Source organism: Sus scrofa, chromosome 4, assembly GCF_054392235.1.
Source record: "Sus scrofa isolate SSC_HxYL_T2T_F1_AM1 chromosome 4, Sscrofa_HxYL_maternal_Yorkshire_Landrace_v2.0, whole genome shotgun sequence".
Lineage (NCBI taxonomy): Eukaryota > Metazoa > Chordata > Mammalia > Artiodactyla > Suidae > Sus > Sus scrofa.
Window position 1 is genome coordinate 75,337,518 of NC_139386.1, and position 24,393 is coordinate 75,361,910.

At 43.0% G+C, this 24,393-nt stretch overlaps 1 protein-coding gene across 4 annotated transcripts; it reads left to right on the forward strand.

Annotated features, from left to right (window-relative positions):
- The first annotated feature begins 28 nt into the window (after positions 1-28).
- GGH (gamma-glutamyl hydrolase) lies at positions 29-23,751 on the forward strand. Of its 4 annotated transcripts, none has more exons than XR_014843750.1 (9): positions 29-237; positions 3,524-3,638; positions 7,850-7,900; positions 11,197-11,281; positions 13,942-14,080; positions 16,418-16,524; positions 16,891-19,942; positions 21,046-21,331; positions 23,381-23,751. XR_014843750.1 is itself a non-coding variant. In XM_001926703.5 (9 exons), exons 1-9 carry the CDS (start codon positions 129-131, stop codon positions 23,500-23,502), a joined length of 957 nt encoding a protein of 318 aa, XP_001926738.1. In that variant the 5' UTR covers positions 29-128; the 3' UTR covers positions 23,503-23,751. The 4 variants fall into 4 exon arrangements, 1 of the variants encoding a protein (XP_001926738.1); XR_014843751.1 differs by having other exon boundaries at positions 16,891-19,599; XM_001926703.5 differs by having other exon boundaries at positions 16,891-16,981; positions 21,194-21,331.
- Positions 23,752-24,393: the final 642 nt, after the last annotated feature.

Consider the following 24,393-nt stretch of genomic DNA (forward strand, 5'->3'; position numbering starts at 1 on the left):
TTCCCATAGGTCCGCGCGGCGGCGCACCACCCCCGCCTGACGCCCCGGAGCGGCCGGGAGGCCACGGCTGCGGCGCTCGGCGGCCCGCCCGCAGTGCCTTTGAAAGGCGGCGGGAGTCAGCGAGCGCGATGGCGAGCCTAGGCCTCCTGCTGAGCGTGCTGGGCCTGGTCTTGTGCGGGGCCACGAGCCTCAGGCTGTCTGCTCTTGGCGCCAGCACCTCCAAGAAGCCCATCATAGGTAAGGCGGCGGCCGGAGCCAGGGAGGTCGGGGCGGGGTGGGGGCGGCGCTGGGCGCTTCCAGTTGCTGCGCTCCGGCAGGTGCGTCCCATCTGGGAAACATCCGTGTTCAGGGTTAGACTGTGCGCCGTCCTGTATAGCCCCAGAACCAAGACATCATTTGGGTCTTGCTGAAATACAGCTAATTAAAGCCGCATTGATTTCCTCAAACATGTGGCTCTTAAATTTGGAAGGGAGAAGGATGCGCTGTGAAGATCCTGTGGATTGTTTTCTTCTTTGTGCCTCGCCAGGGATTTCTACTAATTAAACAGATTCTGTACATGCATTATGTTTATTTAAATTTCACTGGTTGAGGGCGTATTTCAAGAAACAAAGCATTATAAAAATCGAATTGACTAAATAATCAAGCAATTATGATATACCTTGGTCTTTGTTATCTTCAGCAGCGGAGGGCAGCAGTGGTTAGTGTGATCCTAGTCAGTTCTATTCGGTGTTAAAGTGAAGCATGTCTATTTTCAACAGGTGTTTTTTATAGGCGGTAGAATGGTAGTTATCAGGGCCTGGGGAAGGGGAAAACGGCGAGCTGTTGTTTAATGGGTACAGAGTTTCTGTTGGGAAAGATGAGAACGTTCGGGAAGTGGATGGTGGTGATGGTTGCACAACTATATGAATGTATTTAATGCCACTGCTTGGGTAAAAGGGTAAATTTAATGTCATGTATATTTTACCCGATTAAAAAGCCCCACAATGTTAACCCCCCCAAAAAACAAAAACAAAAAACAAATGTTTTTGAAAGATAGTAAACTCAATTTGCCTTTCTCCCAAGGGAAATCAGCCCGAACTTAAAATTTGTCAAAAATAATTTGTGCAGACAATTAAGATTGGTTTAATTTTAGCTGTGGTATTATGCCTTTCATACTGTTCCTTCCCTCCCCACGAAGATAGACAGTATATTCTGTAACTAAATAGGAATTAGATGAGCAGTTTTTCATGTATATTGGTAGTGCCCAATTTTCTTTTTTTTCAGTTGTCTTTTTAGGATCACACCTGAGGCATATGGAAGTTCCCAGGCTAGGGGTTGAATCAGAGCTATAGCTGCTGGCCTACACCACAGCCACAGCAACGTGGGATCCAAGCTTCGCAGCTCACAGCAACACCACTTCTTAACCCACTGAGCAAGGCCAGGAATCAACGATCCTGCGTCCTCATGGATGCTAGTCAGATTCGTTTCCACTGAGCCATGATATGTATCAATACTTGGAACTTGGAATGCCTTATTTTATAAGCTATTTAAAATAGTATCTAGAGTCTCCAAGGGGAAGTTAACTCAAAATATAATCCTATGTAGTGTGCTGGAGATTGTGAGTGCGGGGGGAGGGGGCTGAAGAGGGGTGACTTTTCCCTTTGCTAGAGGCAGTGGTTTTTAGGAAGCAAGTCCAGAACAAGTGAGTAAACTTTTGGTTTACCCTAATCAGTTGAGACAAAAAGAGCTAACTGAATGCCTTTGTGCAGAGCATTGAGTTAGGAGTGCAAAGGATTCACAGACAAGCCACAGAAGTCTTGAGGTAGCCTTAAAGTAGTGGGTGGAGTTGGGTCGCATTTCGAGGGGCAGGGCATACAGCCTGAGCTCTGGTCCCAGGATGGGATAAGTGAGTACGTGTGGGAAGGGGGCAATGCGAAGTTGAGGGAACTCCCCTACTCTCCTGTACCTTTTTCCTTCCTGGTACCTTGCGTCCACACGTCCCAGGCCAACTCTCCCTTGTGGCATCTCATCCTTGCCTCCTCTGTAACCACCCCATTTCCTGTGACACTCCCTAATATTTCCCCTGCCAAAGTGCATTTTCCTCAATAAAGGCGATCTTACCTCTCCATGAAGAGAAAAGCAATCTTACTGAGCAAAGTTTGGCATTTGGCATGTGTTAATTTAGTGCCTGATAGATGCCAGTTATTGTGAGCAACTGGGAATGCAGGTGACTGATGTCAGGTGGCCCTGAGAGATACCGAAAGGGTCCCAAATGGAGAACTAGTGAGTGATACAGGCAGGGGGGCGCTCCCAAGACACGCATGTGTTGCTGCGTACTGGATGCCAGTACTGTGCTGGGGTTGAGATTTTGGTGGTAAGAGGCAGACCAGAAGGTCGGGGGTGGAGGGTGGGGAAAGGAGGGGCTCCAGGGTCTGTAGAGTTTGTAAAGTTTAGGGACCCTCTGAAGTGCTCAGAGAGTGCCCCCTGCTGCTTTGTTCCCTTTCTCCATTCTCCCTTCCTGCTGCTTCCTCCCTGGCTCACCTGGGACGGTGAGAAAAGTGGGACAGGTGCAGACCTACTCAGGGTCTTTGCACATGTCCTTCCCCCACTCTGGAACCTTCTTTCTGTAAATACTGCCTCTGGCTTGCTCCACCACCTCTCTGAAGTCCTGCCTCAGCTGCCATGTTCTGCCTTCTCCGGGGGACTTGCCCGCCACCACGTTTAAGAGATTTCTTCTCCCCTGTACACCCCCCTCTCTCCTTCCCCAAACACACCCCTTCTTCCTCTGCTTACTTTTTCTCCTTAGCACTTTGCCAACCAGCACTAAACCACACTGCTGTTTAACCTTTCCATCTTGTTTTTGGTGTGTCCTCTCTCCTCTCCCTTCCACACACTAGAATTAAAGCCTGCAAGGCAGGGTGGTGTCCCCAGCACCTACTTCAGTGCCTGGTATGAGAAAGTCATGTATGCTGAATGAATGAATGATGGTAGAACTGGCTGGAGGTGGAGGCAGCTGTTTAAGAAAGGATGCAAGAGACCATTTAAGGGGCCATTATAATAGTCCCCGGCGGGGGTTGGAGGGTGGAGAGGCAACATGTTAGTTGCTTGGATTAAGCTGGTGTTGATGATGTTGGAGAGATATGGATAGAAGATATTTTCACTCTTTTGCCTTGTTGGCACGGAAACCAAGTGCCTCTGGGTGTGTGAGAGAAGGGAGAGGCCTCCTAGATTTAAGGATCTGTACTGTGTGATTGATTCCAGGTTGTGGGAAAGAGGCTGTTGCTATTGTAAACCTACTTTGGGGGCTTATTTGGCCTCCCCGATGAGGCAAGACAGGAGGCTGCTTAAAACTCAGCTCAGCTCCACTCCTCCTTTTCCAGACTCTGTAGATGTACTTTCAGAAGAAACTTCTTATTTGATTCTGCGAATTAAATGAGTAAGGTAGTAACATTTCCAGGGTGATGTGTTTCAGTTTCTGTTCAGGAAAAAAGGAAGTGTCTTGAAACTGAAGCTTTTTTTTTTTTTTTTTTTTTTGGTAATTTAGGAGTATTAATGCAAAGGTGCCATGGTAAGGACATGAAAGCCCTGGGAAAATACTATATTGCCGCATCCTATGTAAAGTTTCTGGAGTCTGCCGGTGCCAGAGTTGTACCAATAAGGTATGATTTGATCTTTCTTCCGCTGAAAAATAAAAACTGCAACTACTGTTTTATCTCTCAAATTACCTTTTATCCCTAAAACGAATGCCTTCTCTCCTATGATTGTATCACTCAAAATGCGGTAACGTTGCACCTGATTGTTGCCACAAGTCTAATGCTCCGTCTCTCATGAAGTTGTTCCAAGTATGAAGCTGTGTGTATCTGTGATATCGTTAGAGGTGTGTCGTTTATATTGGACAGAGAATGAAAGGATGGTTTCTTTCAGCCCAGAAAAGGTGAGATCCTCATCACACATCATGAAAGTGAGGAAGTGAAGGCTCTGCAGCGTCACCAGCTTCCCCCCCAACACTAGGGTAAGGAACTGCTTAGGGATCAGGAGGGTTCTAGAAGAGGACTTTGAAAATACTTTCAACTCTGTTAGAAGTCTGGAAGTGACAAATACATCAGTGTTGCTTCAGTGTATATTGCAGATAATGCAGTTTTAAAGGAGTTACATCACTTTGTGGTATAATGACCTAGGAACAATAAAATGATTCATGTACTTGTGACATGACATGATAATGAATGTTTCATGTCATTTTGATTTGGAAAGAGTTGAGGTTTTTTCCAACAAAGAAAACCTTGTAGGTATTAGTATTATCACCCCAAATTAGTGTATTTTAGGGTCTTCCAGCATCCTCGTCTAACCCATTATATGTGATTTCACACACATACACAAAACACAACTATTTGCTCTGGCAGCCTGCTTTTGTAAATATATATACACGTGTGTGTGTGTGTGTGTGTGTGTTTTGATGCCGCACCTGCAGCATACGGAAATTCCCAGGCTAGGGGTCTAATCGGAGCTGTGGCTGCTGGCCTATGCAACAGCAACACCAGATCCAAGCCACATCTGTGACCTACACCACAGCTCTCGGCAATGCGGGAGCCTTAACAACGCACATCCTCATGGATACCAGTTAGGTTCATGACCACTGAGCCACAATGGGAACTCCTGTTTTTGTAAATAATTTCACACTAAAAAATTGTAACAAGGGGAGTTCCTGTCATGGCGCAGTGGTTAACGAATCCGACTAGGAACCATGAGGTTTCGGGTTCGATCCCTGCACTTGCTCAGTGGGTTAATGATCCGGCATTGTCATGGGCTGTGGTGTAGGTTGCAGACTCGGCTCGGATCCCGCGTTGCTGTGGCTGTGGTGTAGGCTGGCAGGTGCAGCTCTGATTTGACCCCTAGCCTGGGAACCTCCATATGCCATGGGAGCGGCCCTAGAAATGGCAAAAAAAAAAAAAAAAAAAAAAGACCCCCCAAAAAAGGCAGGTAGACTGGTTCAGAGACTGTTGCTAGGTGTGAGTAGGCCAGGTGATGAGGGCTTGGCTTAGAGCAGTGGTTGTAGGATAGATAGGTAAGTGTTCTTAAACAAAATCAAAGACTTGATGACTGATGGAATGAAAGGGCGCAGGGAGGAATAGACAAGAATGACAGAAGTTTTGAAACTAGGGAAGTTTTGAAACAGATGACTTTCAGAATACTGGTATTTATGACTTAGATGCTGAAAACGTGACTGTCAGCATACAGGTTAATTTCTAGGTTGGGTTCTCAAAGTTCATTTTAAGCTATATTGCTCACAATGAGAATCATATGATCCTATAAAAACAATGTAATACATGGCAGCCAAGTTCCCAGAGTAACGTGCATAGGATTACGTGGAGAATGAGACAGGTGAGCACACTGATAACGGTGGGTTCATTTCTGAATTGTGGATGCTGAGGGCCAACTTCTGCAGCTCAGGAGGGAGGAGGAGGCTGGGAGACTGAGGCAAAATCCTGGAGCAGGTGAAGATGTTTGTCTTTAGGCTCCTCCTCCTCGCTGCTGCCTTCTCCTTCAGGTACCTGGTGCTGTGGGGCTCCTGGAACCTTCAGAGTCCTCCTCCTGGGAGGTGGGGTGGGGTGGTCCTCAGGCTCCTTTAGGTTTAAAAATGTGTTTCATTCACACAGTGTTTAAAAAACATTTACACATTGAAAGACTTCATAAAAGTCTGAATTACTGGCTTTTTTTTTTTAAACAGCTGCAGCTAATTTTTTTAATGGGTCAAGTGCTCTCCGCTGGCAACAGTACCTGTCCCTCCTTTTCACACTGCTGATGTCACTTATCATCATGACCAGACTTAAGCTGTTCTTTTATTTATTTATTTTTTTTGTTTGTCTTTATGCCATTTCTTGGGCCGCTCCCGTGGCACATGGAGGTTCCCAGTCTAGGGGTCCAACCGGAGCTGTAGCCACCAGCCTACACCAGAGCCACAGCAACGCGGGATCCGTAAGCTGTTCTTTTAAAGAGAACCTATTGAAAAGGTCTTTTGTTTCAGGACAGTCTGACAATATGCAAATACCATCTGTGTTCAAAGAATGTGACCTGGCCTGTTTTCCCTGCAAGGTGTCTAAAGCACTTGTTTATAACATTCCCCCTGCCCCATCCCCATCTGTTAAGCCCTTTAACATTGATAAGCAGGGCCTAAAAATTCAGTCATGGACACTGTGGGCACCCTTAGAATGACTGAGATGACTGGAACCAGCCTGCCGGGCTAGCTGGGAGGGGTCCGTGGAGTGCACTGAGGGATCCAAATCCATTCTGGTTCCTGATGGTGGTGGTTACCCATCCTGGTTTAAATATCCACCGAGAAGATTCTGGGTCCCGACTGGTTCCCTCTTTGTTGGCACAATCTGGGGAGATTGAACTGGCAGAGTCCTGGAGCTCCCATTTTATCTCCCTATCACTTGCCATGTCAGGGCCACCCACCATTTCTCCTCCATTTAGGACAGTGTAAGCCCACTGCCCCGAGGCTCTCTGCCACAAGGAGGGCTATTATGTACTGAACACAAAGCTCAGTTGGGTTTTGGGGAAAGCCCACAGGCGTTTGCTGGCAAAGCACAGCCCCGTTCTGGGCATCATGGGTGTCTACTTAATAATGGAAGAAGTGTTTTAATGCCTGAGAGAGGCAGTTCTAGGGAACTGTTTCTTGGGGCAGAAATGGACTGTAGTTGATACTTGACCATAAGCCTACTTCTTTTATGGCAGGTTGAGAAGGCGTTATGCCCTCTTATTCTCTTATACAACTAGAAGACTGCTAAAAGTAGAAAAGTTCTTAGAGGAGTTCATAAATATGGTGCTTCCCCCCCCCCCTTTTTTTTTTTTGTCAAACTTTTAAAAAAGTAACCATCTTACTGTGACGTAATTGAAGGTTGTAGCCAGTTGTCATGGACTAACCCCATGGGTTATCTTGGGGAGGGAATAATACTGTCCATAACATGGTGATGGTTAGGACACTCTTATTAGATATTTGATGAAGCAGCTTCAGAACAATTACCTGGGCAGATGAGGCCCAGCTGGAGGGATCCGCATGTGTTCTGTACCCACATCTGAGCTCCTCTGACTCCTGAATACAGCGGCTCTGAGACCTTTGCATTTGGTGGTAGGGGTGGGATGAGGCAGGGATTTATATGTACTGCTTTTATTTACCAAAGGTGCCCGTAGTTAAGATAGACATGTTAATAAATCTCTTATTTAGTCTTTACTTAAAACTACTGAATGTCCTTACCCATCCTTAACCTTTTTTTTTGGAGAGTGCTTGGCTAGCAGAGAAGTTACTGGTGCCTTAATCTCATGGTCTTTAATGTTTTGCGTATGAACACATACCTTACAATGTTAAACTGCATTAGACCAGAAGAAGACATATTTACTTTTCTGATTGGCAGAACAAGGATATAATCATGGATCTTTCATGTAGTTTGAAAAAATGCCTCCAGGAAGGCAGGTGATATCGTTCAATATTTAAGAATTATTTTCATCTGACTTTTAAGAATTAATGTGACTTCAAGTAGGGGCTGGCTGTTTTTTTTTTTTTTGTCTTTTTGCTATTTCTTGGGCCGCTCCCGCGGCATATGGAAGTTCCCAGGCTAGGGGTCCAATCGGAGCTGCAGACACCAGCCTACGCCAGAGCCACAGCAATGCGGGATCCGAGCCGTGTCTGTGACCTACACCACAGCTCACGGCAACGCCAGATCGTTAACCCACTGAGCAAGGGCAGGGACCGAACCCGCAACCTCATGGTTCCTAGTCGGATGGTTAACCACTGCGCCACGACGGGAACTCCTGGCTTTTTTTTTTTTAAAGTTTTGGAAATGGATCTTTTGTAACTGTATTTTATTATTTTCAGGGTTGATCTTAAAGATGAAGAGTATCAAAAGCTTTTCCAGTCCATTAATGGGTAAGTTGCCAGCATTGGTATAATACAGTGTATGAGATCTAAGTGATTATGAAAGTATATATAAATATCCTACCTGTTTCTATGTAACTATCTTACAGTGGTGCAGCATGAGTTTCTGAGTTCTTTTTATAGGATTCTTTTTGTTAAGAGATGCAGAAGTCCTACAGAGAGAAGACAGGTTAAAAAAACAAATGTTATTCCACAGAGGACAACATAAATTTGTTTTTAATGTGTGACATAATAATTTATTCTTTTAATGCTTGTCTTACATGCTTTGAAGCCACTTTTGATGCCATGGCATACTGCTTGCTTAAGGGATTTATAAGTCTTAAGACTGAGGATGTTAATTGGTTCTTTCAGAAAGTACTTTGAGATAGAACTTAGAAAAAAGTTTTCTATCCCCTAGTTCATCATAAAAGATATGACTGCTTCGCTCACAGAAAAAAACAAACAAAAAACTCATAAAGAAATGTTCAGCATTACTCATAATTAGAGGAAAGCTAATTATAGCAATTTAAAAACATCAGGTTGGCCAAGAGCAGAACGTTTGCTAGTGCTCTTTTGGTGAGGGTGTAAGGAAACAGCGTTCTTATACTTTATTTATGGGACCTGTTGATGCAGATAATCAATGAGCAATCTATGCTAAGGAATAGAAGAGAGTTTTATTGGAACCAAACTGAGGACTATAGGCCAGGCATGTAGTCTCCAACAGGGAATAAAGTGCTCTGGAAAAACCCGGTTTTTATAACCTAACAGAACAAGGCATGTGCATCAAACATGACAGTGGTACATTCCTTCAGGATTTCTGACAGCCTAGCCTGTGTACAGTGAGCCTGTGTGACCTTGGTGACTGGGAAGGGAGCCTTATGTTTGAAGGACTGCTAACCTGGGTGTGAGATGAAGGGGGACATTTATCCCTATCGTCCAGGAGGCCTTTTTGTAACTTCTGGGTAAAGCATTCTTTTCTTAAACATCTGGTTAAAGCAGACATACAGTACATGTTTGTCACGCTGTTTAGTTAGCATAAAGTTCAATCCAAATCATGTATAAGCCAGGTGACTTCCCCATACGTCAGTATGTGAAAACTTCTTCCATCAGGGTCTAAGTTAGAAAGTCTTTGGAGGGCGTTTGACAGTATCTTTTGAAATTAAAAATGTGTGTACTGTATGACCTAGGAAATCCTTCAGAAGGAATTTTATTTTGCAAACATAATCCCCCCCTTATGTGAAGATCTAGGTCCAAACATATGCATTCTGCTATTATTTAAAGTACCCCCGATCAGAACCGGAGCAGCAGTCTATTAGTGGGAATTGGGTAAAAAATTAGGCTATATGCATATAATAGTATATTATGCACAGGTTGAAAATGAGGATACCTAGATGCTGTTATAAATCCCTGTTGTTACGTGAACAGTGTAGTATTACAGAAAACAAGCAAAGCAGGTAGTGATGTGTATAGTATATGCTGCCATTTGCTTTTGTTTTGGGAATTGGGGTGAGGAGATATAGCACATCTATCTATCAGGGTAGCACAATAAATTTTAACAGTGGTTACTTCTGATTAGGAGTGAGGTGGAGGGAGTCTTATTTTACCGTGAAGCTTTTATAAATAGAGCTTTTTTTTTTTTTTTTTTTTACTTTTAAAAACTGTTCATTTCTTTCTTTCTTTTTTTTTTTTTAAAACTGTGTTCAGTCATTTGCATTCAGCTCAGTTTGGCTCAGTAAATATTTACTGTAAAATTATTGCAATTTAGTGAAACATTTACAGTGCCTGTTACGTGCAGTGTACTTTGGCACAGATGAAGATAAATAAGTCCAGGATAGACTATGTGATAGAATCTCAAAAATGTAAAAATAGACAGCAGACTATGAGCAGTGTTTGGCACTTCAGAAACATCTTTTTTGAGCCCTGTTACGCAGTGGACCCCATACACGTGTGTGTGGGGGTGGGGTGGGGGGTGGCACAGAGGTGAAAAGGCAGAACCTTGCCTTGAAGGAATTTGTCAGCTGGGAGCAACAGGTTTTACTTTTTGAAAGGACTTTGGGGTTAAACATACCAGGTTTGTTCAGAGGCAGCTTTTTAAATACTGGTGATAAAATGGGAAGACTGCTCATGAGTCTTCATTAAGCCCTTTTAACTGTTCTGCTTGGTTTTGTGACAGATGTTCTGCCTTCTAATTTATAAATTTCCTACTAGATCATGATCTTACTAACAGCAACAATTAGCCATCTGTCTCTCTAGGCTAATACCTATTCTTGAATGAACAGCAGTCTCAAAAGTGCTGTTTCACAAATCTCAAATTCACATTTAATTATTTTCAAAATTTTAAATATGTACTCCAACTTTTGTCATCTCTTTTGAATATCCTTAGTTACTTTAAGTCCTGTAGTAATTTTGAAAATTTAGAGTTAATTTAAAAAGTTGATATAAAAACATAAATATTTTGGAGTTGTCGTTTGGCTCAGGCAGGAGGTTAAGAACCTGGCATAGTTTCCATGAGGGTGTGGTTCCATCCCTGGCCTCACTCGGTGGGTTAAGGATCTGGCCTTGCTACAGTCTAGTTAGATTCCAGATGCCTCTCAGATCCGTTGTTGCTGTGGCTGTGGCGTAGGTCCCAGCTGCAGCTCTGATTCAGCCCCTAGCCCAGCAACTATCTCTCTCCTTTATGGCTAGAGTAAAATAAAGTCAAATGTTTGTGACTCTCCCCTTTTTTTCCTCCTCGACTTTTTTTTAGAATTGTAATTGTGTTCTTTTTCACAATTTTCTAATACCATGCTTATTTCTGAAGAGATCTCAGGATGATAATAATACATTTCATTTTCATGGATATTTGATTTTAGCCTACTATATTTTTATGACTAGTTTCTTCTTTATGGCTAAAAAATGTTTATGATTTTTTATTAAGACTGACTCATGATTATGGACCTGGATTGATTCTGGCATCTCTGACCACTCTAATTTAAACCTGGCTATACTTGGAGTTTTATTTCTACCTGATTGCTAGCTCTGTGTACTCTTCTTCCCTCCCTCCATTTATTTTACTTTAATTTATCTATATTTTAGTTAAAAAATAAGCTTTTTTATCCAGGAAGCTTGGTAGAATATGCACAAATGCATTGTTAACTCTGGTAGTTTACAAATGAGTGAGATTGTAAGTATTTTATATTTTCCTTTGCTTATCTCATTTTCTGTAATGATCTTGCTGCTTAGTAATAAGGAAAAATTGTTTTAACATAAAAAGGTTGTTTATTTTCTGGGGAGGGAGAGGTTGAAATGCACCCCATTTGATGTTTCAGGATCCTTTTCCCTGGAGGAAGTGTTAACATCAAGAAGTCCGGTTACGCCCACGTGGCCAAAATATTTTACACGTTGGCCATACAGGTAAGTATCGGTTCTTATTATTCCAGGTGAGTTTTTGTAATTTTCCAGGAGGGTAATTCTTTTTTTAAGGACATGGTAGTAATACTTTCTTCGCAGTTACCTGGGCCTTGTCACCCCTTTAACTTTTGAGGTGCCTGTTCTGCAGTACCAGTGGCAGCTCTTTCCTGTCAACTCTGCGTTCCATTTAATCTGGGCTTGTGGGGAATCTGCAATTGCCCTGCTGACCAGCCCTCTCTGTCTGGGCACGTGAATGGGGACCAAGCCCTCATGGTGGCCGAGCAAGCTGACTTCACTCTGTACTGGGCATTGTTCGTGTGATGTCAGTTATCATCTCCCCGAAAGCTGCTCTTGGTCCCCAACTCACTCAGTGCTGTTTCCTTCACAGGTTCCTTAGCCCCTGAGCCTCCACATGCAGGGCTTGCACAGCCCCTCACCTCCTTTTCTCGGGCTGTGCCTGCCTTTGCACCTAGTTCGACCCTGGCTGTTTCTCTCCTTAACTATTTACAGCCATTTTCTAATTAATCTTGCTAGCCCTCCTGTTTCCCCCCAACCTTAAATATTTTCCTAAGAAACTGTTTTAGCAAACGAGATGCTTGTTTGAAAACTTTTAATGCCTTGGCTTAAAAACCTATAACCTTTTATAGTCTTTGGGTCAAAACACAGACTTTGTCCACAGCCCACCTTTTACAGACTTGGCTTGTGCACCTAATTGCAGCCAGGCTGGTATTTCCCGCACAGGCTCTCTGTCCTCCTACTTTTAAATCTGCTTAGTCAGTTTGTTTCTGCTCCGTCCCTGATTGGTGACTTAGTCAGCTTTTCAGAGCCAAGGGGGGCTGCAGCTCTTCTGTGGAGGTACCCTCTACCCCAGCTACTAGAGTGGCATCCTTCTTCCTCTCAGCTTGTAGAGTATTTTGTTGCAAAAATGCTCGAATATATAGTTAGCTCTGACTTTGTGATGTGGCAGCATCTGAGCCATTAAGGGGGTTATAAATGCCTTGAGCTTAGCTCTTCCTGTCTAATCAGGTTGCTTGGTTCTGACACCCTTTAGGCGTTCTGCACTTCATGTTGTAAGGCTCTGTGTCGTTAGTACATGTTGAGTGGGTATTTTGGGGGGAGAAGCTAGTGAACAAAATTGAAATTTTTTAATGTGATTGATATAGAATGCATTTGGGAAGCATATATATGAACAACAACAACAAAAAGGAGCCACCTAACCTATAAGATCCAAAGGCCTATTTTTCTTTTTTCTTTTTTTGTCTTTTTGCCTTTTCTAGGCCGATCCCATGGCATATGGAGGTTCCCAGGCTAGGGGTCTAATCGGAGCTGTAGCCGCCGGCCTATGCCAGAGCCACAGCAACGCGGGATCCACACACAGCTCACAGCAACCTTAACCCACTGAGCAAGGGCAGGGATCGAACCCGCAACCTCATGGTTCCTAGTCAGATTCGTTAACCACTGCGCCACGACAGGAACTCCCAAAGGCCTATTTTTTAAAAAATGTAATTAGCTACTTGAAAATTTCAAAGCAAAGAAAAAAGCTTAGCAACCTTGAACTTCCATTTAGCTGTAGCCACTGGGGTCCGCAAACCCTCATGAAGAAGCCCTAGGAAGTGATTTCTGTTAGATTGTTCCATCCCACCCTGTCCTTTGCTCTGCAGATCACAGCAGATAAAAGGTGTGTACCCAGCAAGTGGGGATTTTATATTTAGTCAGGAAATTAAATTTGGTACATATGGAGACAGAACAGTTCAGCCCTCTTTTACATTTATTGTAAGCGAATGCAGTGTGAACCTTCAACTTAATGTTTGCAGTTCTAACTTCTAAAAATAAATTTTTTCAGACTTGTATGTAAAATGTTAAAATCCTCTCTTGGGATAGGAATTAATGTATAGGAATTAATGTAATTCTTTATTTTTCTCATTGAGGAACAGGAAAAGATTCCCTAACAATTTCCTCATTTAAAATGAGTGACTTGTTTATATTTTACAGTCCCATGCAAGGAAACCACTGCTTTTAGAAAAGTTACAAAACCCGTTTTTGTAACTATCAACACATTTAGGTTTAAGTTTTGTTAATCATAAAACTTAGTCACTGAATACATTTTTCTAGTCACACTGGTTGTGAATTCCCTCAGAAGAAACCCAGTACTTTTGACTTTTTTAGTCAACAGTTTCTACTCAGTGAAAATTTATTTTGCTTTTGCTTACCAACTATTCCTTCCAGATCCTGGCTTTCACTTGATTTAAATCTGATTAGCTGAAGGTGTGATAATGCTGTGATTGCTATAAATTCTGAGGTAATGGAGGAAAGGCTTCAGAGTATGTTCAAAATCAAACAGTCATTTAAAGCAACAAGATTTGTAGAAAATGTATAAATAGGCATTTGTCTAGACTCATCTTTGGTATTTATGGTCCCCGAGCATTCTGTGTGTTGTTTGCTAGTTGACTGGCAGAGGTCTTTATCTTTCCCAACACAACTGAGTTCAGAGTTTGGTTGAGTAAACCTGAACTAGTAAGTGATAACCTGCTGTTAGTGATCCTGGAAGATGCCTTAGAAATCCACGTATAACTCAGGTGCCTGAAATCATGATGACAAACCGACTGTATAGTTTTTATTTTCAGAAGTTCGAATAAGCTTGGTTTTCTTTTTACTCTGCAAAGAGTTTTGGCGCTGGAGACTATTTTCCTGTGTGGGGCACATGCCTTGGGTTTGAAGAGCTCACGTATCTGGTCAGTGGAGAGAGTTTACTAACGCTCACAAATACCATTGGAATTAAAATGCCGCTGAACTTCACTAAAGGTAACTATTCTCTTTTGATCCTTTAAAAAATATTAACTGGATTAGCAAGTCGCAGATATTAAAGTCAAAAATGTTTGTAACATTTATTAATTTTTAAGTTATTTACACAGGCTGAAGATGTGAATGATCAGTTTTTGTACTGAGTTATGAGGTCAGCTTAAGGAATTCTGAATGTTGATAACTTATTGCCTCTAGTGACATCAGGACCGTGCTTGACTAAAATCTCTAAAAGCAGACGTGGTTTTGAGTCCTAGCTTTGTCAGTTCTGCCTTGAGAGGGAACCATTTAACCTCTCTCAGCTTTAATTTCATGATTTGTGAAAGCATTTACCTGTTAGGGTTTTTTTGTGAGGGTTAAATAAGATAATGTCAGGTTCTGTGCTAAGCACTTTAGATATAATTCTCCTAAATGTCAGCTCTTGTTGTTACAGTCAACATTTTCCCTTGGCCGTGTACTGGGTTTTGACCCCAGCTGGGGAGAACTACAATTCCATTCCACTACTAACCCCCTGGAGTGGAGACTCCAGGAAAAGTTCATCTTCCTGACTTGACTGCCCTTATGTCAGATACCAGCCATGCACCCAGGGCCACCCACACTCCTGCTCAGCTGGCCATGAATTTGGGGATTCCGAAATCCTCTTCAGGTTTAAGAATTCACTGGAATGACTGACAGAACTCCAGGGCAGTGCTGGGTTGGCAGCAACAGTTTTACTGTAAAGGGTGCACACGGAAGGAGGCCTGGAGGGAATGCAGGACTTCTGTGCCCTCTCCCTGCGTCAGGCCACGTCACCCTCCTGACACACCACTGTGTTCCCCCACCGGAGAGCTCCCCTGAGCTTCTGTGCTCAGAGTTTCTACTGGGGCTTCATTGTGAAGGCGTGATCGATTGCTGCATCATTGGCCCTGGTATTGAACTCAGTCTCCAGTCCCTGTCCCATCCTCAGAGATCAGGCTGGCCCAAGAGTCCATCCTGGTCTAATCTCCTGGTTATTTTTTCAATGACCACCCTCCTCCAACGAGCCCTCCATGGGCCACCTTGTGTCACCTTATTAGCATTACAAAGACACACCTATCCCCCAGGAAATTCCAGGAGCTTTGAAAGCTCCCCGTCAGGAGCCCAGGACAAGGGCCAGACCATCTTTAACATCCACTCTGTATAGGTAGATAATAATTTCTTTTTTTTTTAGATTACTTTATCTCTGCATCCTCAGAATTGAATGCTACCAACCTTTCCTGTTCTCATAAGGATTTTGGATAGAAAGTAGTAGTTATTATACATAGAACCTATAACGTGCTCTCTGTACCTTTTAAAGCTCTTTCTCAACATACCTCAGGTACTGCTAGAACCCCGTGGGAAGTATATGATGTAGGTCAGTCTCTTTTGGTTGTATGTGGTTTAAAAGCCAATTTATACAAAAAAGGAATGAAATTCACTGCAGTGAGATATCAGTGGGTTTTTATTATCTGGGGCACTGGCTCATTCAGGAACAGCTGGCTTCAGGGACTTCAATACCATCAGGATTTTCTCTTTCTTTTTCTTTCTTTTTTTTTAAGGGCCACAGCCACAGCATATCGAAGTTCCCAGGCTAGGGGTTGAATCAGAGCTACAGCTGCCAGCCTGTGCAACTAGGGATCCAAGCCATGTCTGCAACCTACACCATAGCTCATGGCAATGCTGGATCCCTGACCTGCTCAGCAAAAGCCAGGGATCGAACCTGCATCCTCATGGATACTAGTCAGATTTCTTTCTGATAATGGGAACCCCCCCATCAGGATTTTCTTATCCTTTTGCAGATATATGAGTCTCTGTCAGACTCCAGAGCCTTCGGTGAAATAAATTGCTTTTTTTTTTTTTGGTCTATTTACTGAGGAGAAATTTCTTTGCCTGTTTAATGTGTTTTTTTGTTTTTGTTTTTTCCCTACATTGTTGGTATTTTTAACCTTTTAAGTCTCAAGTACCTTTGAAAATATGTTGAAAGTTCTGGATCCTTTCCTGAGAGAACAATTATATACACATGTGGAAAATTTTACCTGGTTTTCAGTCCTGTTTAGATAACTCAAGTTAAAATTCTCTGCTTACTCTGGTTAGCCTGCTAATTATCATATCCAAAGGATTTTAGTTATTCATGTTACAATTCTAGGACAAAAGCACTGAAGTATGGAATGTATTTGAATTTGTGTGTTAACCTTCTTTTCTGCTTGACTGGAATACTTCTGTAGAAACGATGTGTTTGCTTATTATTTAGTCATCTTGATTATGTCTTAGCAATGGTCTCTCTCTGGCTGTCGATCAGTGACTTCAGTGGATTTTATTTTTTCTGTGCTTAAATTATTTCAGGTACATTGCATAGCAGAATGTTTCAGAATTTTCCTGCTGACTTGTTGCTGTCATTGGCAATAGAACCTCTGACTGCAAATTACCACAAGTGGAGCCTCTCTATGAAGGTATCACGTTAGTTATGCAATGCAATTTATGCATTTAGGAGTTCCCATCGTGGCGCACCAGAAACAAATCCAACTAGGAACCATGAGGTTGCGGGTTTGATCCCTGGCCTCGCTTAGTGGGTTAAGGATCCGGTGTAGGTTGCAAATGTGGCTCGGATCTGGTGTTGCTGTGGCTGTGGTGTAGGCTGGCAGCTATAGCTCCGATTCAGCCCCTAGCCTGGGAACCTCCATATGCCGCGGGTGCAGCCCTAAAAGGACAAAAGACCAAAAAAAAAAAAAAAAAAAAAAAAAAAGAAAGGAATTTGTGCATTTAGATTTATTGCAGAAATGAAATGTTTTTATTTTTGATTTATTCTTATACTGTAGAATTTTACAATGAATGAAAATTTAAAGAAGTTTTTCAATGTATTAACTACAAATACAGATGGCAATATTGAGTTTATTTCAACAATGGAAGGTATGTATCACTGCACACATATACCTTATGTTTATTATTATTTTTATATGTTTATTGTGGTTTTATAGTTCTCTTCTGAGTACAGCCGTATTACTTTGGGGACTAAAGTTGGGAGTTAGGAGCCAGGAAACATGTTTTGTCCATGTTCCAGATCAGTTGTGGTTTCTTTGGGTCACCTTCTAGAAGATGGTGATAAAGAAGGAAAGAGGCAAGGGAGAGTAAATGCAGAAAGTGACTCTATTTTTAGCAGTAGTGCAGATTAAATACCTGTTCTAGACAACAACAAAAAGTGTGATTTACACCCAGGAAAACATCCTTCTAAATATATTGATGCAGTAACAGTAGGGGTATTCAGGCCCAAACTCCAAGAGTTACGTGGATTATTTAAACCAGCATTAGTATTGAATCAGGAGAACTTGAGACCAAGCAAAGGGGCTCCTTCCTGGAGGTACCCCACAGAGCAGGATCCAAAAGGCCAGAGCGTCAACGAACCCTGCCTGCAGAACTGCAGGGAGAATTGCCCTCCTGGACCTTAGCACTGAGGGAGTGAGGCTGGTAAATAAATAAGCCTAGAGCCTTCTGAAGGACATGTGGGCCTGGTGGCCTGCATTGTACTAACTGGGAGGGTTTGACAGCTCTCAAATCACAGATTGTGTTTCCAGTTACCTCAGGCTGACAGTGCCTCAGCAAGCCTGGCAGACACAAAATAGCGATAATTCTCTCTGGAAGAATCTCCATTTATCCCAGACTTTAAGAAACTGATGTACTCTGAGGTTTTAAAGAAAACGAGCAGTTCATAGTCAAAAAAGTCGCAAGTGCAAAAGGAAGCGAAATCTGGTGAGTGAGAGTTTGCAGAAACAGGTGGCCTTTGAGCTGGTGAGACTGGCTAGTGCTGCCTGAGAGTGGAAGCACCTAGAATGAAGTAGAAGTGGTTCATGTCGTTTAAAGACTGCCTGTGTCGCTGGTTCGCGTGTGTGGCCCGGGAGGTCAGATGTCTGAAGGCCTAGAAACAACATCCCAGGGAATCTGGGGGAGGTTGAGGAACCCACACTGAAATGAATTTATCATCTGAACTTGCCTCTTTAGCCCCGTTTCCCTTCATGCCGTTTTTGCTCCAGCTGATAGCATCGCCATTCATCAGATCATCCAATGTGAGCTGTCCTTGACTTCCTGCCCTTGTCTCCACATCTGAAAGACTCGTGCCACTTTCTGCTTCCCATATCCCAAATCCATGTTGCCTCGGGAGAAACCTCCTCAGTGTCTCCTCAGCACTCGGGGGATGAAGTCTGCTTTACCAGGTCGCTCGCTCCCCGCTCTCCCCTGCCTTCATCCCTGGCCTGTGTTCTGTGCATCCTGTTTTGTGCATGCAGCCTCCACAGAGCACACAGCAGCGTTGCTTGCCCTGTCTTTTCCTCTCCTCTGAAAAGCTTCTCTTGCTCCCCATTCTCTTCCACCGTTGAGCTCTTCGTGAGCGTTAAGGCTGGTCCAGTGGTCGCCACCTGGAGAATGTCCCCACCCCTTACTCTTCCTCTCTGCATCTTCAGTGATCCTTGTACATTGTGCTACCTAGGAACATCTCTGTTTTTTTTTCCTTTTGGCCCTGGCCATGGCTTGCAGAAGTTCCTGGGCCAGGGATTGAACACACACCACGGCAGTGGCCTGAGCCACTGCAGTGACAATGCCAGATCCCTAAACTGCTGCACCACAAGGGAACTCCTAGGAGTGTCTCTTTTTGCACTCATTTGTTTGTGTTCTATCTTTCCTCCTAGGCTGAGGGCTCATCAGAGCTGGAACTTTGTCTTATTTTTCTTTGTGTTTCCAGGACTTTGTGGAAATCTCAATAGACCTGGAGTGGGTGACTATTTAAATGAAAGAGTATTGCTTGGAAATTAGGAAATAAGATCCCATGTTGGTCTGTTCCTGGCTATGTCATCATACCGGGCTCATTTGAAAATTTTCTGAAAATTCTCGACACCTGATAGAAACATTTGTGATTCTCTTTATTTGCATATTCCATGTCTATTCTACTTTTGTTTTAAATTCGTGAGTCAGGACATGATTCCTGCAGTTGTCAGGAACCTGCACAGATCTTATAGTAATGTCATTTACAGAAGAAGAGTAAATCTCACTTGTTTCTAAATGTCGGCGTGTATCTCTCTGTTTATCCATCCATCAGTCTGTCTGTCTATTTATCTGCCTATCTGGAAAATCCTTGTTACAGTTTATCACTTAGGGTGTTTCATATCCTAAATAATACTTTTCATATCTCAAAGAAATCTATAAGAAGATCTGCCTTTCAGTTACCTGTGTGGAGTGGTTAATTTCCTAGTCATCCAGCCCGTGGGTTTCCTCCTGATAGCGTCACATGTGGACGCAGACAGAGGAAGAGAGGATTATGTCACAAGGACATAGGGAGAGGGCCCGGAGCTGCTTGCTGGTAGGTTCTTTCTTCTTGGGCTCTCCAGCCTGAAGAAGGCTCGGGTGGAGTAGGTTTCCTCCTGGTGACACCATCTCTCTTAGCAGAGTCTTGTGGGGTGTGAGAAGACAGTGCCCTTTTCCCTAGGTCTCTCTGCTTTCAGATAATTCATTTCTCTAAGTATCTTCCCACAGTAGTCAGGGTTGTAGTTTCAAAGCAAAAATAATAGTGGGAGGATTCTTTTCAGCTAAAATGGGGAAAGGTGTATGTGAAGAAGAAAAGAGATGAATGTATAAATTTCTCAGAAGGTATGTAAAAAAAATTACATAGTTTTAGGAGTTCCTGGTGGCCTAGCAGATCCAGGTTGTCACTGCTGTGGGTCTGATTGCTGCTGTGACGGGAATTCGATCCATGGACCAGGAACTCCTGCATGCTGTGAGCGTGGCTAAAAAATTATGGAATTTTAAAAACATTTAGAAGTAGACAGAATAATGTAATGAACCGGCAGGTACCTATATCTAAGCTTCAACAACTGTTATATTTATGTGGCCATTTTTGTTTCTTATCTACTCTCTCCCCATACCAGATTATTTTTTGGAATAAATCCTAGGAATCATATCATTTTTATTTTTTTGTCTTTTTTTGCTATTTCTTGGGCCGCTCCAGCGGCATATGGAGGTTCCCAGGCTAGGGGTCCAATCGGAGCTGTAGCCACCGGCCTACGCCAGAGCCACAGCAACGTGGGATCCGAGCCGTGTCTGCAGCCTACACCACAGCTCATGGCAACGCCGGATTGTTAACCACTGAGCAAGGGCAGGGACCGAACCCACAACCTCATGGTTCCTAGTCGGATTTGTTAACCACTGCGCCACGACGGAAACTCCCATATCATTTTTATATATAAAGACACTTAAGAATTCTAAAAATAAGTGAACAACATAAACAAAAATCTTTTATACCAAATTTAAACTTTTAAAAACTATTTGAAAATTGGCACCATGAAGCCATGAACCATTCCACCAGCTAACAGAGAAACACAGTGTAGGCTGAGACAGACTGGCTTACATAAAAGGACACCAGGAGTTCCCATTGTGCCTCAGTGGAAATGAATCTGACTAACATCCATGAGGATGCAGATTTGATCCCTGGCCCCGTTCAGTGGGTTAAGGGTCCGGTGTTGCTGTGAGCTGTAGTGTAGGCCGAATCAGATATGCACTTGACTTGAACAGGAATATATTCAAAGGCTCAGTTGTTTCTCTACTCTGATCACCTAGTGAAATGAATCATATTTCAAATCATAACAGGTGGAAAGTCAGTGAAATATTGTACTGTGAACTTTCTTGTTGTCTGTGAACTGAAATTCTTTGTGTCTGAATGTGCACAGTTTTACTTTGTCTAAGATTGTGTGTTAGAAAGTAATGCTGGAGTTCCCGTCGTGGCGCAGTGGTTAACGAATCCGACTAAGAACCATGAGGTTGCGGGTTCGATCCCTGCCCTTGCTCAGTGGGTTAACGATCCGGCGTTGCCGTGAGCTGTGGTGTAGGCTGCAGACGCGGCTCGGATCCCGTGTTGCTGTGGCTCTGGCGTAGGCTGGTGGCTACAGCTCCGATTGGACCCCTAGCCTGGGAACCTCCATATGCCGCGGGAGCGGCCCAAGAGATAGCAAAAAGACAAAAAAAAAAAAAAAAAAAAAAAAAGAAAGTAATGCTTTACAAGGGGTGTAAAACATAATTTAATTGTAACATCTTAAACCATTCTTGCTACTTAATACTTAGCAGTCTGTGTTGCTTGTGCAGGATACCAGCATCCAGTGTATGGCGTCCAGTGGCATCCAGAGAAAGCGCCTTATGAGTGGGGGACACTAAAGGGCATTTCCCACGCACCTAACGCTGTGAAGGCTGCATTTTATTTAGCAGAGTTCTTTGTGTCTGAAGGTAATTTTATCACTCTGTTATCACAACAGTGTGGTTTTGAAGCAGATTGCCCTTGTTTGAACTTCCGGGTACTCTTTTTGCTCTATAAATGTTCTGTAGATTTAATTAAAAAAAATTAATTCACGTGAAAGCCCCAGTATTGGGGTATTAGTCATTCAGGTCAAACCAGGATGATTGTTTCAGTTAACAGGATTGTACACTTTAAGGTGGGCTGAATTCTTGAACAACAGCGTAAAGATTGGGTTTTTTCCTCCCTATCTTGAAATTTTTTTTTTTCTCTTCTGTTACTCTTTTTAGGAATAATATTTTTGTTTTTTCCCCCTTTTTTTCTTTTTTGGCCTCTCTGCGGCATGTGGAGTTCCCAGGCCAGGGATCAGATCTGAGCCACAAGCTCCACATAGGCCACAGCTGCAGCAGTGCCAGATCTTTAACCCACTGTGCTGGGCTGGGGATCGAACCTGTGTCCCAGCACTCCCAAAATGCCACTGATCCTGTTGCACCACAGTGGAAACTCTAGGAATAATGCTTTAATTATAACATTCTCTGAGAATTAGTTCTTACTTTTACAAGACAACTTATGTATATATAAGTTGAATATACATTCATCAGTCTGTGATTTTCAGGCTGTCTCTCTGTAGGTATTGGCACATTGGAGAAAGTTAATATGCTTTGCCTGCTTGTTCGTGATGAAAACACAGATGTATTCATGCCATGTTATGTTTGTGGGTAAACTGAGAATTTGGCTCTAGATGCTTAAGTTGTAGTCGAGTTGAGGCCTAGCTCCAGGCACAGCTCGCAGCGGATGGGATGTCACTGAGGCAGAGCGTGGCCGCATGAAGCCTCCGCAAGCACCTTGTCAGCGTCTTCCCTCCAAGCTGTCCCTAGGGTTTTATCAACCCTTCTGCCCACACCTGCGGTAAAGTTCTTCCTCCTGAGTTCACTGTGGTTTAGAATTGTGCTCAATTGAATGGATAATTTCATGACAAAACCCTCATATTAAAAAAAAGAAATTCTCCTGTGTGCAATTTTAGTCCCAAGAAACATTTTCATGGTGCGTGTGTAGTAGTAAACGAGGACAGCAGTGGACATAGCAAACTCTGCACTGTTATCTCGGGTCAAGGCTAAACAGTCTTCATCTCCCAGTATCTCTTTCTAAAATGCTGCAAAGGTCTGTTTTGACTTCGTTTTGACTTTAGGGCAAGGTCTGTGCCCTCCCCCGCCCATATCCAAACCTTCAGCCGCACTGACTTCTTTGTGCCTCTTTGTATTTCCAATTTCTGCCTTTTCTGTGCGAAGTGTCTCACTTCTCCCCCTGCCTCAGCTTTGCTAGTTTCTCCCTCCTCTTTTCTCCTAAAGCATCTCCTTGAGCTTAGTCTATAAAAACGTGGCAGCAGCCAATTCTGTGTGGTACTAGACTCGACTCCCTGAGCGTCAGGACCTTGCCTTGTGGATGTTTCCATCCCCAGGCCCTGCTCAGCCTTGCACACAGTAGGCGCTTAGTAGCTGTTTGAATGAAAGGGGCAGTGAGGAGTTCCCATTGTGGCTCAGCGGTAATGAACCTGACTAGTATCCCTGAGGATGCAAATTTGATCCCTGGCCGCGCTCAGTGGGTTACAGATTCGGCATTGACGTGAGCTGTGGTGTAGGTCACAGATGCAGTATGGATCCCTCATTGCTGTGGTTGTGGCACTGGCTGGCAGTTGTAGCTCTGATTCAACCCCTACCCTGGGAACATCCATGTGCCTCGGGTGTGGCCCTTAAAAAACAAAGAAACAACAACAAAAAAGACAGACAAATAAAAAAAAAAAAAAAGAAAAAGAAGTGGGGGAGCAGTGAGTGTCACATGGGGTAGGGCAGGCACGACTGCTGTCAGGAGGTCACTCCTGCAGCCTGGGTGCTGCCTTATTTGGGGGAAAATTCTGTAAACCTTTTGTCCTTTTTTGCTGGTATTGTCCTACTTAATGCTGATTATAGGAAGAATTGTTATCAAGTAGCTTTCAAAAACTTTATACTGTCTTTTTAAAAATTAACACTTTCTTATTCTTGCAGCTCGGAAAAACAGCCATCATTTTGAATCTGATGTTGAAGAGAGCAAAGCACTAATTTATCAGTTCCGTCCGGTTTATACTGGAAATATTTCTTCGTTTCAGCAAAGTTATGTATTTGATTGAAAGCCTTCAATGTGTTAACAAGGAATTTTGATTAATTCCATGATTAAACTGTTATAATGTCTTGCTATTCATGGCAATAATAGAAAGCCACAGAGATTCCTTTTCTATGATGTTATTGGCTCCAATTTTTCGTTTAGTAAATTTGACTATTTATATAACATTTAATAATCAGTGAGACAGATAATCATAATGTATTTCATAGAAAAGATTTATCTGAAGATTAGAAAAAATAAATTTATTGAAAATAGATATTTTTTCTAACTAATTGATTCTGGAAATACATACTTCCTCCTGCCCATCTACCTGCCTCATCCTTGCTGAAGACTTTTTTATTAATTTTTTATGAGTTATAATTAACATACATCATGATCTGAGTTTTAGGTGTATAACATGGTGATTTGATGTTTTTATACTTTACAAAATGACCACCTTAACAGTACGTCCAGTTACTGTCACATGCGAAGCTGTTACAGTATTGTCGACCGTATTTTCTGTGTTTACCTTGCTACCCGTGACTCACTCACTTTTTAACTGGGAGTTTATCTCAATCCCCTTCTTACCTTTCTGCCCTCTGATGACTCCCTGTCTGTTCTGTATATTTATGACTGTTTATGTTGAGGTTTTTGTTTTTTTTGTTTTTTGTTTTTTTGTCTTTTTGCCATTTCTTGCCATGGCATATGGAGGTTCCCAGGCTAGGGGTCGAATCGGAGCTGTAGCCACCAGCCTACACCAGAGCCACAGCAACGCAGGATCCGAGCCGAATCTGCGACCTACACCACAGCTCACGGCAACTCCGATCCTTAACCCACTGAGTAAGGGCAGGGATTGAACCCGAAACCTCATGGTTCCTAGTCGGATTTGTTAACCACTGTGCCACGATGGGAACTCCGA